The sequence below is a fragment of the Phalacrocorax aristotelis genome, chromosome 15 (genome assembly GCF_949628215.1).
Source record: "Phalacrocorax aristotelis chromosome 15, bGulAri2.1, whole genome shotgun sequence".
Classification (NCBI taxonomy): Eukaryota; Metazoa; Chordata; class Aves; order Suliformes; family Phalacrocoracidae; genus Phalacrocorax; species Phalacrocorax aristotelis.
In genome coordinates this window covers 15,915,444-15,931,242 of record NC_134290.1, presented here as the reverse complement: position 1 = coordinate 15,931,242, position 15,799 = coordinate 15,915,444, and the positions used below count along the sequence as shown (strand labels likewise).

The window sequence follows — 15,799 nt, the reverse complement described above, 5'->3', positions numbered from 1 at the left end:
AGTTTCTGATTGGCGCTGCTGCTGATAAGGTGCGCTGTTTCCCTGACACCTGGATCGTTTTTTATTGGCGTGCAGAAAAATGCGATGGCTGCAGCCCCTGAACTCCTGCTGGACAACCCTGAGCATACTTCCTTCAGGCCAGTATGTGGCTCTTTCCGTGTCAGCTTCTGTTTCAACTTGTTAATTTACTGTGCCATAAGCAACACCAAATAGTCTCTTAGGCAACAGGTTGCCCATAAGTGATGGGCTGGGAGTGCTCATCTCCCGGGTATGCCCGTATTGCCCAATACAGCACCGTACAAAGAGATCCTGGACGGCTTCTGTTCAGGAAGGGGTGCAGCTGGGTTAGCTCGTGTTCTTCTGCTTGTATGGTTACAGGGTTACTCAGCAAGCCACTTCCAGCGAAACCACAAAACAGAATGCAGAACATCACTTTGGTACACCACATATAATTATTCACCCTTAAGGGTACCCTCCTCCCCCTTGCTTTAACTTTAAACCGAGTTGCACCGTTTGTAAAAGAGCAAACACAGCTGTGAGGCTGTCAGGGATTATCTGTCCTTGCCTGTTGCAGTCTAGGAAGTTGCAGTGACTTCCCAAAGCCAGAATTTGCATGGAATAATTTACTTCTCCCTGTTCCCAGTCCTCTGCTTTATCCCCACTGGCAACAAAATTAAAAACTACATAAAATTAAGACTCTGCACCTGCTCTGCTTCCTAGAGGAATAGCGATATTAATGCATGTAGAAAATATGGCAAGACAGGGGACTTTTTATACAGGCAACAAAATTTTCAACACTGAACATTTCCTCAGTTATCTTCATCTTATTAAAATATGTCCAGGAGACAGAAAGCCCCATTCATTTCACTGCATACTGAATACTGATTTCATTTTTAGGAGAAACCTTCTCCTTAATAAAAGACTCATCAGTCTATTTAATTTTCCTTCTAATTTTTTTTCTAGTTTTTAATTACACTATGAGACTCGCAGTGTGGCCTCTCCTACTTTTGCCTGAAGTCAGCAACTTAATTCTTCTGGACTTCAGTCGTTCAGGACCTTGAGTGAAGGCACTGAGGCCTCACCTTCACAGCTCCTTCATAATTTTTCAGCTGAAACCAAGACAGATGTTCAGATGAACCTGCAGGAGCAGCATGTGTGACACAAGCCCGGCTGGCACTGCAGACCTGTCACCGTATGTGGTCGGGGAGTTAAACCGGGAATCAGCTTTGCCACTGATTCTGTGCAGATTAAGAGCCAACGACCTAATGCCCTTCTCCCTCTGCTGCCCCCGTCCTGTATTCCTTGTCTCTCGCTGGTGGCAACCCATGAGCACTACTGGCTGAATGCTCTGCCAGCGTGGGGGTTTGCATTAGCTGCTTTTATTTACCTTTTTGTCCAAAGTCAACACAACCCAAAATATTCTGTTCCTATTGTATGCCTGGAATAGAAATGTTCATAGAGTGTTTCCTTGTCCTGAGGGCACTGCAACAAAGGTAACCTGCCATTAAAATCACTGTTTTTAAGTAACCCAATCATTTCTCATCATTCCTAATGCAGCGAGAAACCATATCAAACAACTGGCTTTGGTTAGTCACTCCTTTTCCTCTAGATTGATGGAAAACCCGTACCTATCCTAAGGATACAAAGCTTTCCCTGAGCATTTGCAAATCTTCCATTAAAGCTTGGAAAGCTCTGAAAGTTACATTAAGGATGTTCACAAATCTTTCCCCCCTTTAATAGTATAATTACTTGATTGGTTTGATAATAAATCAAAATCCAAGTGAAGAAAGATTCATGTGCTTCATATAAAATGAATCACAGGGAAAACATTTCACAATTAGCAGGCGCTCTTGCCTTACCTGCCATAACTTCAGACACATGGGCATGCCCAGCTTGGCACCCACCGCTGGCTTCAAGGTACAGACTGACGTCTTGGATGGCAGCTCCAAAACCTGAACCTGACATCAGGAAAACAAGAGTATTTGGTCAGGCTCCAGGTCGAAATTCTGCTGTTAAAAACACAAGTCTTTTAAGGTGATTAAGGCTAGTATAAGCTCTTCCAGTAAAAACTGTCTGGAGGAAACTGAGGAATGCACGTTAAGTTGGAGCTGTAGGGGAATCTACAGCTATCTAAATGCATGCATTGTTTTAGGAAAGACCAGACAAAGCTGCTAGAACGAACACATCCTCTTCCTCCGCTCTTCTGCTTAATCTGTATTATAGTCTTCCTCCCATACAGCTGATGATCCTGTGCACACACTAGATAATACTGCAGACTGCTTCATCTGAAAACACTTCCCTGCTTCCTCTCCCTTGCCCTTTTTCACCTCTCTGTTGCTATTATTTTTTTGTTATATTCACTTGTGCACATTTGTGTTGTCGTCTCTGCTCTGTCAGGGTAACACAGAGCTTGCGTGGAAATACAGCCTATATCTGTATATCCAAGGTGGGTATTTTATTTACTGGGTGACTGCACCAACAAAACGTAAACCCAGACCTACCTGCTAACGGAGGCTGGAGCGGCGATGGCACGCAGGTATTTATAACACAATATTGCCTGACCCTCGTCAAAGCAGGGTCAGACAATATTGCATTAAACACCTGCTCTCTGTCTCCACAGCAGCTTCCACCGCTGCTTGCACGGATGGTAATGATTATGGATCTGATTTATTTTTTTTTTTTTAGCATGGGGCAAGTCTTTCCTCTGCCAAGGAAGTAGCTCATTTTCCCCTCAGGATGATGGCAGGCAAGATCAGGGGAGTCTGCCTTTGCAGTCTGGCAGTGGAAGGTTTTGAGTCTCTTGACTGACACAGTGCCTCGCTCTGGGCTGATTCTCGAGCCTGGAACTATGGAGAAATCAAAGTTCTTAGGGATCAAAAACTTGCTGCCGGGAACACGGCTGTTTCTCAAATGCATACTTAATCACTAAGGTGATCTTTTATTTTAATTAAATAAACAATGGCCTGCATTACCTCGTAAAAATGAAGGACTTCAACGTTTGATAAATCCAGCACGACCAGCCATTCCAGGCTATTTCAGAATGTGCAAAAGCCCAGCAGTGCTGCTGGACAGCCCCAGTCATGTGAATTTCCTTAAGCATCTGAGATGAGGTATTACACAAATATGGCTCCTCCGGGAGCCATCCATCAAGGCCACGGCAGCTGCGACGGCTTTCCAATCCCATACCTTTAGTTCAAAGCTTGCCAGAACATCTTCCTATTTCTAGAGGCTGTCAGCTCCCCTGCCAAAAGCCAGCTGCGCTCTAAGGGCTGCAAGTCAACAACGTACTAAACAATATACAGAACGCTTGCTAAAGCCACTTAGCAATGGGGCAGGACACCGTTCTCCGGATTTGAGGAACGGAGACTTCAGCAAAGAGCCATCCAATAGGTGGAACGAACCTATGAACGGACCAAAGTCTGATCACCTGGGCATTGTGGTTCTTTGGAGCTGCACTCTCAACTGAAGATGCTTTTCTCTTGGCAACTCTCTTGCTATGAGCGTAATGACCACGTCAGCTATTGCAGGAAATCAGCTATAAATATGAAAACGACCTGTTCTCTTCTTGTGTCTTTCATCAGTGGCTCGCCCAAAGGGCATTGCCTCCTAGACAGGACTGAAACTGCGACTTGTACGCAACAGGGAAGGATAAGTGCGCTGTGATAAAGGCGCTTCTGCAGGTTAAGAGAGAAAAAAACTGAGACAAACTCCTTTGCTTTACCTTGATTAAGAACGGACACCTGGCACAAGGGCTACAGTTGGGCTTGCAAAGGACAAAGGAAAACAGAGAGGTGAGAAAAGCTTTTTGCAGAAGGCAGGCAGGCGTGAGCTGCCTCTGCCAGACTGACAGTTCCAGAGCCTGCCTGCATTAGAGGCAACTGAGCCTTAGAAATAAATACTATTTCACATATTTTGACAACTGTAACCTAAAACTTGAAGTTCTGTGTTTATATTGGTTTTGCTTAATAGGAGAAAGATTTGCCTTTGCCTGAGGTTAATAGTGTTCCTGGGTGGCTAAAACTGGCCACAAGGAAACACACCCTTTTTCTTTTTCACATTAATAAAGCTTTTAACGTGTTTCTGGCAAATTGGCAAGAAAAGTGCGTGTAACTCATAATTGGTGATTTAAATGCAATCATGAACAAATAAATGCCTGTTCAGATCTCATTATTTATGGACTGAACCTGCTTTAAGACAAAATTACTCGTTTTTTGGGCACCAGCCAAGCATAAACACTTATTAAGTCTTAATTTTAATCATAAGCTGCAAATGCACTGTGTCTCACACAGTGCTGCCTATTTGGAAGCGCTATACATTTTGGGAGCTTATGTGAATTTATTGAAGCCTGACGCAGTTCTAGTGTAAAGGTTCACACACAAGTGGAACTCTTTTACCTCAGGAGACAGCAAATCATCAGTTTCCAGGGCTCAGGCAAACAAATTAAAATAAAACAGAGAGAGGCCATAAGAGCCATTGGGGTAAATGCCTTCTCTTTGGATCGAATAATTATTTAATTCTTCATCACCAGAATGCGCGTGTGCTCTTTGCCCGACACGAACACTCTACTCAGGCTGACACAAGAATGCACTCACCAGTTTTGTTTAACTGAAATATTATTGCGCGCTGCTTAAAATGGAGGGAGTTCTTTGATCAGAACAATGTAGGCGACTCGGAGTGGTTGTAGTTCCTGGTACAGTGGCATGTCTACAGGGTTCCTCTGTTCTGTGAAAGGCTGAACATTCTGGTTGTGAGCCAACAGTACTTAAATATGTGCTTAACTTCTGAATAATACAAAGTTCACGTTTTCTTGCAGTACAGGCACCATTCCCACTCACTACTTCACATCTAAAGTACCCAGCTTTCAGCTTCATGAGATGCATCCTACAGTCCAGAAAAGCCTGTGACCTCTTATGCTTGTGAACAACTTGCAGCTGACTACAACATTTCTTATCATATTTATGCCACTACCTTCTTTCATATTTTTGGTATTTTGATGTCAAGTATTTGACATAATTTATTGTTGCGTGAGGTCCTCAAACAGTCCTTCAAAGAAAACAAAGATACGATTTCTACAAAGCAGAAGTGGAACCTGCCAACACAGCTGTCAGTCAGTGACTGCTGGGATAATGGACATTCGACGTGGCCTTACCCAGTAGGATCTGAAACGGACCCTACAATTATCTCACGCTGAGCAAACCCCTGGCCGCTAACAGCAATTCAGCTATTTCCAGCCAAAGTACCAGTTAAGGAATTAGCCCGGGGTGAAAGACCACATATCGCATTACAAATCACCTGCACCTCCCCTCTCTCACCAAACGCGACTTTCAGCTTCAGACGGAAGATGAGTACCTCCGTCCGATGACAGACTTTCTGACCATTAGTTCCCCAGAAGGACTCTCGTTCCCCTTTAACAGTATTCAGCAGCACCAGAGGAGTTTTCAAAACTCCCGCACATGAAAGACCAGCAGCAGCTGCAAACACTTAAACGTCAGACAAATCTTGGGGTGGTATCCTTGTTATTAGAGCATGAGTTATAGAATTCAGCCGTCTTTCTGGCAGGTAAAAGTAGTGATTAGAGCCCCCAAAGGTTCCTCCCGCTGCCCTCTCCTGAGCAGAGAATTTGAGAGCAGTGATGTTCCCCCTTCTGAACTATCTCATTTCAAAACCAAAAGCCATCTCCCAAGCACCAGAAAAAGCCACTTCCTACCTCCTCCAGGGCTTTGGCTGCCATGGCCATTAGCCAGCGTCCTGCTGCCACCTCCAGCAGAGAGCACCTGCAGAATCCCACATTCTCCGTGAAGACACAGTCCGTCACTGAAGTCCGTCCCTCTGCCAGATCCCACAAGCAGATCCTCTGGTCGCGGCCCTGACTGTGACAGCAAAACGAGTCACCCCTGAGCAGCAGGTCTGAGGAAGCCTGGCCTCCTGCAGGTTCCGGGGGGTCTCAACTCAAAGTTGGGTCTTTAGCATGCAGTAAAGCAATAAGCTCAGACCAGCTTCTGGGGGCATTAATTGGGTCTTTCATGGAACGTGCGGGAGCTCGGCATTGCCCAGACCACCACCCTCCTGCTAACTGCACAGCTGGGCAGTGGGTCCGGGAGTCACTGGCGGGAGGGAGGACCTGAGCGTCAGTCAGACACACAGCAGCCACAGTTAGGTGTGATCAAATGTGGTGATGCCACTTACATGTGCATATGTATTTGTGAAGTCTCAAGAGTATTTGAACACTTTCGTAATAAAAAAATCCTTATATTTTACCGTTGTTTAGATCTAATTTAAAAGGAAACAAAGTTATCCAGAGAGTAACACATTTAATACTCTCTCACCCTAGCAATGAACTAGAAATGTCAGGCGTGTTGACAGCTGAAAGACAAATAGCAAGACAACAAAGATTGATGATAAATAACAAGCTACAGTTACTCAGTGGTCAACTTCCCACAGCCACAGGGAGGGCACAAAGCCTGTTACGACACAACAGGAGAGGGACGGGCAGCGCAGGGGGTGGCAGGAATTGGACAATGAAACACTGTGCTTAAAACATCCAGAACCAGAGAACCAGCAGCTGTGTCGCCGAAGCACTAGTGCAGCTCACGCAGGCACCTCTGCACGCCTCTCCGTCCTGCAGGGAAGTCTGTGTGTTGGTCCCAGACAGTACGACCAAGGCGGCCCGACAAAGGGCGCAGCATCAATTGCTACCTAGTTTCGTGACCCCACTGGCTCTGGGACAAAGCACCACTGTGGAGCAGCTTCCAGTCCACAAATGAGCAGCACAGGATGTGTGTCTTCATGTTATCTCCTGGGACAAGGAGACATCAACCATCCCTTATCCATTTCTTATTTTAATTTAGCAGTGTCACCTGATGGCATTATGAAACCAAACCAGAGGTAGATGCAAATCTACAGACTGTTGGGACTTCTTCAACACCAGTACAGAAACCTCCATCTGCTGTTCAGCTGAGTGACAAACCATCAAAACATTTAGAGCACTGACATACAAACAACGTGGCACTGCGAGAAATTGCTGTGATTGAGCTTTAGAACAGAGAAGCAAAAAATACAGGTAACTGCTGTCCTAAAATTGCACGGCCATGTGAACTGTTATAAATATGCAGCAAAAATAGAGGTATGGAAAAACTCTATAATTATACAAACAATGCTCATTCAATATGATTTTATGGGGGAGAGTGTTGATAATTGTACTTAAGCAGATAACAAATATAAATGCTAATGAGTTCCACTGTATAATATAAGAGATGTCTTCTCTAGATAAACATGTCAGAACACCTCCTAGTCATACAGACACTTTGGCATCTACTCTGGATCACCTGTCTAATCCAAAGTACACAAATCTTCCCGACCTTCCCTTGCTAAGCAAGAACAGAAGATATTTTGCAACAAAGCAAAGGCGTGCAGCTCAGCCTTCTTGCTCATGTCAGTCTTCCATTCTCCACCTCTGATTCATCTCTTCCTTCCCTACCTTTTCTCCCTTACCTCTATTTATAAACTCTTTGTATCAATTTTGATCTCCTCTGAGAACCGGTTGTGAAGCATGTGTCAACTTCAAATCCCAGTGTATTTCCTTTACCCAAAGACCTCACCTGATCTCAATGCAGTAATAAAGACACTATGGATCTCAAGTTGTGATGTCATCACATATATGTCACAAAGAAATTAATCATATAATTTTTTTCCACCTTTTGTTCTACAGTTTTTCTGTATTTTTGTACTTCTGTTCATTTCTGTATGTGTTGGAGAGACTTTCAGTGACTCCAGAAATAAGAGATTCCCTTTTTTGTACATCACAGAAACAAGATCTGTTTCCCTGGTTTTTGCCTGCTTTGCTAACCTGAGGAGCCTGGTTTTACCGCCCATGGTCTCCACGCAGCAGATGGATTTCCTTCCGTGGCCATCCAGCACTGTGTCCACTCTGTGTGTTTTCAGGTTCCAGACGTGGACATACCCATTCTCCGACCTGGCAGTAAGAACAGAGGCTTTGGGTGTGATCACTGCGAACAGTCTGATAAGACAGTCTGACACTTTTGTTTTTTTTTTTTGTCAGAACTGAAGCTGTACATATGAAGACAGCACGCCCATCACTCACCAATCTTGTATTTTGTTGTTTTCCCCAGACACAATTTATCTAAATAATACACTTTGTTTTAAAAGGAAACATCCATATGATGCTCAACTTGGGCAGAAACCCTGGTTTACTTACCCAGAGAAAAGAACGGGGATGTCAGGCTCTTGGCCGCCACAGGAAAAATGCAGTGCATGGACTGCAGCACCAGTACCTCTGAGAACGAACTGTGGGTCTGGAGGCGGCAAAGCCATCGAGCAATGACCTGGGGGAGTGAGAAGACACAGGTATCACAGAGGGCAAAGCAGCCCAAGGTGAAATTAGAACTTTAAATAGACTCTGAGCAGGACATGTGCTCTTCCCAGTCACTTTCCTCTTTGAATTATCACTCTTGGGTGTTATTTCTATTTGCCACACAGCTCAGTGTAAAGTAGTTCCTCGTAACATCGACTGACAGATCTAGCAGGTGCCAGATCTGCTTTTTCCTGCATTCCTTTTTAAGCAAGGTAGGTGCTGAGCTGACCATGTGTACGCACCTCTTGCGCGCTTGTAAATACAAAACTGCTCCGCTGTTCTTGCTGCTGTAGAAAGGAAGAGCTACGAAATGCAAGAAACTGGATACCCATCATTTCAGCGGGCAAGCAGCTTATCATTCCGCTCAGCCCCTTGGCAAGTCTTTCCCCTTCCTCCCCATGAAAACACTATTTCTGTGCTTTCCACTCACACCTGTTTACAAAAAAGCACTGCAGTGAACATATCAACTGGGGCGAATTTCAGATGAGATTAGAGTTATGATCGTTTTTACACAAGAAGCCCATTACTCCCCAAGTGTTTGTATTTTTGGTTCCAAGCATGGTTACTTGAAAAAAGAACTGTGGTATTTCACACTAACTCAGTGACTGCTGTGTTAAGTGTTTTATGCTGGGGGGGTTGTATGCCCCAAAGAATCGATAAAGGGAGACGGGTGCCTTCAGCTTTATGTCGTTGGTTCAGACGTGGTCCGAGCCAGCAAAGGACAGGGTGAGTTTGTGGGGAAGCACGTTGCCCTGTCAGACACAGGAAAGCTGGAGGACGATGCGTTACGAACTTGCAGGGGAAGTCTGGGTGATGGTCAGGCATGTTCTTACTGATCTGGTGCCTTCACCGAGCATTTTCTTCCACGTGAACACCTGTGCAGGCGGTTGTGCACAAGCACCAAAGGACAAGGATGACTTTTCTGTGTTCTGACTTGCTGCAAATGACCCTCCTGACCTGTGCAGGGACGAAAAAGCAGCAGCTTCTTTGACTGTAAGTACAACCACAGTTCATTGGAAAATGCCTTGTAACACACGTCACAAGGGACACTTTCGCCATGGGAAGTTTTTACTGCTGTATCTGTGGCATTGCTAGCCACGCTTGTGTTTCCAATTCTTCCTATTTGACCTGACCTCATAAAGGACAGCTTTTGCCACTACAGATGCCAACTCTCACCACTCCTTCCCCTTCATGTGTATATTAGACCGGATTAAACAAGAAGTTTTCTAAATTCAGTAAGGGAAGATCAACAGGTGCTTCTCTGCCTGCTGGTTCGCAGCAGAGGAATTGCAGAGAATTAGAACAGAGCGCGACAGCTATGAGCTCATGGTAAATTAAAACAGCTCAACTTTTAATTGTCATCTCACCTCAGTATCAGCTTTTGAATTGTGTTTAATGGATGCACATGCTATTGCATGTCATTTGCAGGTCTGCCTTGAGTTCAGAGATCAGTAATCACCAGGTATCTATAGGTCCTAATTAAACACAAATATCTTTTAGGACTAGCGATGAAACAGGATTCTTCAGCATAATGTGCAGTTCTCCCTCAATAGCACTGTGTAATTAGGTATGAAAATAATGAGCTCAGCGGATACCCTCCATGTTTTAGTGCCCTGACTCATCTGTTTTATGATGTTGTCTGATGATCCAGACTCATGACAGGCTGGAGTAAGTTTTCAGATGATTACAGGATGTTCAGGTTCGCCCCCATGGTGAGATCCAGCTCCCAAGTGCCCGTCTGCAGCATGCTTCACCTGTGTTATAAACCTGCTAGACCAAGGGTTTTGTCAAAATGACACTTTGTAGAACCATGTAAATAAAATCCTAGCTAGGCGGCTCGCCAGGGGCACGGGGTCCCACTTCGCAGTGGAATGATCCTGGGTTACTGCACTGAGCAAGGGAGACAAAATAGAACCGAGCCAACCCAGAGGCTATCTGGGATTACAAGGCAGGTTTTTAATAGCATTTTTCTAATTACTGACACAGGAGTTTTTGCTGACAGACAGCAAGTGTGTGCGTGGCTGTGGGAAGGGTTTTACCTGGCATGAAACAGACGCTACTAATGCATGTCTTTACAAGGACAATATTTCAGAAAAGTCCTGACTGGCTACAGGAAAAAAAAAAGCCCAACAACTGAAAGCATACTTTCAAGCTGTAAGCAAACAAAGTGACTTTTTGCTCCTTGGAGCCTGGTTCTTTGCTTGCTTTTTTGCTAATCAGATACGTGAATCTGGAAATTCGGCTTAAGATTAAACCGATGTCATTTTTTACTGGGCATATGAGATGACTCCTTATTACTTCCTATCGCGACTCAACAGATGAATGGCAGCGTGACAGTATTAAGCCTCTCATTTTATTTCCAGCAAGTGCTGAACTATAAAATCACATCTGTGCTGTTCTCTTCATCCACGAGCTTGGACAAGTCACTTAAGACCAAGATTTAATTAAAAGTTCTTAGGTACCTAAATCAACAGGAAGTCCCACAAGGTTGCAAATAGATGGAAATTTGGTGCACTGGTGCCTTGAAAACTCCAAGCAAGCATCCATCTGTTCCTGGTGACACATAAGCATCCTCAAAAAAATGACATTTAGCCTGTCTTCTACTCACCAGGCAGCTCAGCAGCTCAATATCCCTACTTGATTTACAGGGATAATGAAATAAATACATCGTGGTACACTAATAGATAATGGTTGTACCATGCTTTGCTAAGCAGACAGCTACAAACACGCTAAATGTGATGACTCTGCAATGGTTAAAGCCCCTGGGTAAGTTTTTCAAAAGTGCCTAAGTGATTTAGAAGCCTAAGACTCATTTTCAAATAAATTTTCAATCCTAAATCTCTAGGACTTTTCACCTGAGGTGTCTGAAAATGAGTTCTCTAATTAGCACAACATTTATTTTCGTGTTAACTCCATCTAGCCCCAGGGAGACCAATCTATTCTTGTTAACTGGGGATATCTGCAGCAAATTTAATTAAATGAATTTGCTTAGTATTTAGCCTGGTCTAAGAGCAAAATCTGGCTCAAGGGCTTGAACAAGCAAAGCGCAACCTTCAGAAAAAAGTTCATTTAAAAGCATCTCAGGGCTAGACAGTATGTTTGTCTGGGCAATATCCTCATGCTACGACTCCTGCCTCCTGTGAAAGGACGTTAAAAGATATGTATCACTTTGCTTATGGCATTGTTCGTTTGCAAGAGGGTATATCACCTGTAAGAGATGCAACTCCTCATCATCACACTCTTGTTTTTTAAAAGATATTCCGCTTTTTATTTGTTCCAGCCTTGCCTGTGCTGGTAACAGCATCCTCCTTCAGGGGCTGAGCTACACTCGATACGACACAGACAACTGAAAGCATTTTCACAAGGTGCACTGCAAACCCTTGGGCTCCTGCACAGATTGTATTTGCTCCGTTGAATGAGGAGTGGAAACCCCAGCTGCCCAGATTAGTGTTTCAATTAGCAAACGGCTACGCGCACCACACATTAGGTACTAAAAAGGGTTTTGTCTAAAAAAAAGTGCTTCTATTAAATGCCAGAACAATTTCCTTCAAAACTACCTTATTTTAAAGAACAATCCACTATTAATATCCCTCACGGAACTTCCGTTGTTTAGGTTGCAATTAGAATAATCTTCAAACCATTTGAATTTCTATGCCGTGGTATGCCAGTATCATCACTTCAGCATTTGATATGAAAAAGTTAAGCTTTTATTTAATGAGAGTCATTTAAAATATGTAAATGTCAAAAGGATTACCTTAGAAAAATCTCTCAGAGAATTAAAAACATCAACAGATTCCCACAGGAAAAATTCCAGCAGAATTCAGCAACTCTCCTGTTCCCACTCCTGTCACTTGTATTTCTATCACACATTGAAGCAAAAACAAATTGCTATTAAAATATCATCCAAACACCCTCCTCCCCCTACAAACTCCACGATTCAGTTTGAGATACCAATGGCTTGAGCAAAGACAAAAAAAAAAAATCCTCTCCTTTTTTCCTTTAGGTTTATTTAGAGTGCTAAAAACTCAGTGGTAAAAGAGCTTTTTCAGGTATAGGAGAAATAAATCTCTCTAGGCATGTCTGGCAAACTGATTTGAGACTGAAACCAGCAGGTGTGCAGACATAATTACTACTGCAAAATATTCAACACATCCAGGTGTGTGCACAAACAGATATATGAAATCCTGTTATTTTTTGAAAATTCCTAGTCTACCAGGTGCCACCCTCCCAAAGGAAAAATCAGAGCAAAGAAGGAGTTGAGAATGATGGCAACAAATTGCTCTTCCCCCTTTCCAGGCTGTTTCTTTTTCATTCATACAAAAGCCCTTTTTCAGCCTGCCCTTCTGTGCCTACCTGCACTTGCTCAAGAGCCTTGTGACACTGCCACGTTGTACAGCGTAGCTCGAGTGTGTGAGGGTGTTTTCAAAGTGGGTCGCTAGCTGTAACTGCAGAGGAAGTTGGTGGAAGTAAAAGACTCCCTCAAATTAATAGTGCAAGGTGAACAATTTACTTTATTGCATTACATTCACTGTCTCCAGCGTTAAAATCCAGCAGCCCGAGCTTTCCAAACACAGCGTTCCCATGCTTCCAGCCAGCAGCCCACTGCAGTCGACTGGGTGTTGTACCAGTGAAGCTATGAACTACCCTCCACCCAAGAAACACCCTTAGAGCAGGGCTGCCTACAAACACCCTGGCCCTTCCTTGTGCAGCCAGCTATCGCCTTGCTGGCACGTGAGTTACTGGAGTAGCAAAGGCAGGTCAGGAGGGTCCCAACAGCACCTGATGCACCTCACTGAACTATGCCAGAACGCAGCGGGACTCGGAAACATCTTAGACATCCCTGGTTGACACAAAATGCTGCCTGGTTAGCTGGCACTTCTAGGAAGTGGAGAAGAGTTTAAGGCTACGAAGCCCCACTTAATGAATAGCACTTCCACATATAATTAAAGGAGCTGCCAGACAAATCTGCACAAGTTGAATGAGTTAAAGTTCACCTCATCTGACTGCAAAAGGGGATTTTTATAGGTTATTGACTGCAAAAGGTCTGAAAGCAGGTATATGGTTTGGTAAACAAATAATTCTTCAGACGTGTTGTGACAAATTTTTAGGCCCGGCTTTTCATTTTGTATGTACAAATCAAAAAGTGACAGAATGCACTGAAACAGGGAAGTCAGCAATATAAGGGGATGCTGTGAGACAGTCATCTGAAGAAATCCTTTGGCACGTGAGGTGACAAATAACTGACAGTACAAAGAAACACCTTTTTGTGTCCTGTAACAAGCTAACGTGCACAAAACACTTGGGGAAGAATGAATCAGCCAAAAATTAGAATCCAAAATTAGAAGCCAGGCAGCCTGCCTTTCACATTCCTACCCCAGTCTCCCGAAACACAAGATACGTGTGTTGAACACAAGGACAGAAACATGCACTAGTAAAAGTAAAATCAGTAGACGCTTGTATAACAACTGCCTGCCCAGATCGAGAGATGTGGGAGCGCTACGCAAATAGCTGCAAAGGTCAGAGCCCCAGAATATGTGAAAATTCACTTGTCAGTCAAGTAACAGCGCTGCTTTCAGCTTAAAGCTCCCTTTGATACCTTTGGTGCTAAATTAAGATATAAACTGTATTATACTTCCAGGATTTCTTTAAAGTGAATTTTAAAAATAATTTATTACAAGTGGAAATTAGAAATCAGCAGAAATCTTTAAATCAAGAGATTGATTTAAAGCAGAAATTTGAATTAGTAGAAATTTCTGATTTAACCAGTAAAATGTACTAATAAAGCACTCTTACTTTTCAGGAGTAAGGATAATAAAATTATTTCTCTGAAGTTGGTTGCTTTTCGTATTACTACCTACCTATGACTAGCAAAGTAGAGATTAAGCACAGTGATGTACATTTGTCATATGTGACTTCAAAACCTAGAAAAGTAATTAAAAAAAAAAAAGGCCAAAAAAATCGCCAGGATGGACTGGGAGCGTTCATTAGCGTGCTGTGCCTGCACTGCAGAATACAAGGCCTAGGTACTGCAGATAGGTTTCTGGATAGAATTCTCTTGCTTGCAAAACCTGCTAGTTAGAGACCCGTCAATGTCAAAGATGATTTAGATGACCTAGCCATACGATCCTCTATTAACCGATATCATAAACCTGTTGCCACACAGCCAACATTACAGCTGACAAGAGCCCTTCCTTTAATAGGCTGGGAACACTAAATGCTGTCAGAGCTTTCATTCGAAACAGTGACCAAATCATTTCTAATGACTAACAGTGACTGTCTGCTCAGAAAAACACTTCAGAAGCCTTGCTCGGAGAAGTGCTGAGAACCTCCCTTTCCATTGACTTTAAGGGAAGGTGGAATTCACCCTCTCTCAGAAGGTCCCCAAAATTACCTTCTCTCCTGACATTTAGGCAATGAACGATTGAAGTTTCCACATTTCAATTGTGATAGTCAATGGACAGATAGCAAACAAAATTGCTTATCAGCAGTTGGTGACAGGCCAAAAAATCTTATGGGAGCAGAAAAGAAAATGACTAATAACCATCACGCGATGCAACACATTTTTAATGATTTCCACCCGGATAATGGCTCCTCACAGTGTTAGCACCTTTTTTGTCTCTAGGTATCCCCTTACTGAATGAGGCTAACCCACAATATGTTACGATTTTAAGTAATGAAGTTTGCAAGAAAAATGTATGGAAATGTCAAGTGTGTAACCTTCAGGAATACTGAAACCCAGGCTTGTGTCTTGAGGTTCACTTTCAAATACTTCTATCTGCAATTTTTAAAAAAGTCACTGTACAATAATTATTTTTGGTATGAAAACATATATTCAGCATGGGAACAAAACTAAGAATGATTGTAAATATTTGAAAGACACTGAAGTTAGCATATGGATCTCATTGCCACTTACACATTTTGGTCACTGAAACAAAAAGCTATTAATCAATATGTAAAATCCATAAATTAACATAAACATTAATCATTCTAATACTCCCACTGTGTCGGACTGATAATTTTTTTTCAGTCTTTCATTCTGACATATTCGCCTTCAGCTATCAGCTGGCTGACCTTTTTCAACACAGTTAAACATTTTGGGCATTGCAAATCTTACTGAAGTAAACATTTTGGAGACAGCCAAATATCATGGATATGTTTATGCCAAAAATACAGGGTCTGAAAACACGAGAGCCCCTGCCTCACATATCGTTGCACTAGCTTTTAATAAGGGACTCCAAAATACAGCATGAAATACAGCTGAAACAGATGAAATTCTAGTGTTTCATAAACAGGTTCATTTTGCAGATGAGGGAAAAGACACCCATCTGCTTCACTTTCTGAAACCATTAGCTGCTTGGAAAAGGGCGATGATGTAACCACAGGCAGCCTTGTTTAGAGAAATAAAACAGGCATAAAAGCCCATAGTAG

At 43.1% G+C, this 15,799-nt stretch overlaps 2 protein-coding genes across 3 annotated transcripts in view; both read right to left on the bottom strand.

Annotated features, from left to right (window-relative positions):
- The window catches only part of UFD1 (ubiquitin recognition factor in ER associated degradation 1), a 436,293-nt gene that overhangs the window by 341,773 nt on the left and 78,721 nt on the right, over positions 1-15,799 (bottom strand). The gene's annotated exons all lie outside the window — the stretch shown is intronic.
- The window catches only part of GNB1L (G protein subunit beta 1 like), a 43,645-nt gene that overhangs the window by 8,753 nt on the left and 19,093 nt on the right, over positions 1-15,799 (bottom strand). Inside the window, exons 2-5 of the mRNA XM_075109972.1 lie at positions 8,216-8,342; positions 7,847-7,972; positions 5,708-5,870; positions 1,860-1,958 (exon numbers count right to left, since the gene is read on the bottom strand). Of these exons, the coding sequence (XP_074966073.1) occupies positions 1,860-1,958; positions 5,708-5,870; positions 7,847-7,972; positions 8,216-8,331 (504 nt within the window). The 5' untranslated portion in view covers positions 8,332-8,342. The remainder of the gene's footprint in view (positions 1-1,859; positions 1,959-5,707; positions 5,871-7,846; positions 7,973-8,215; positions 8,343-15,799) is intronic.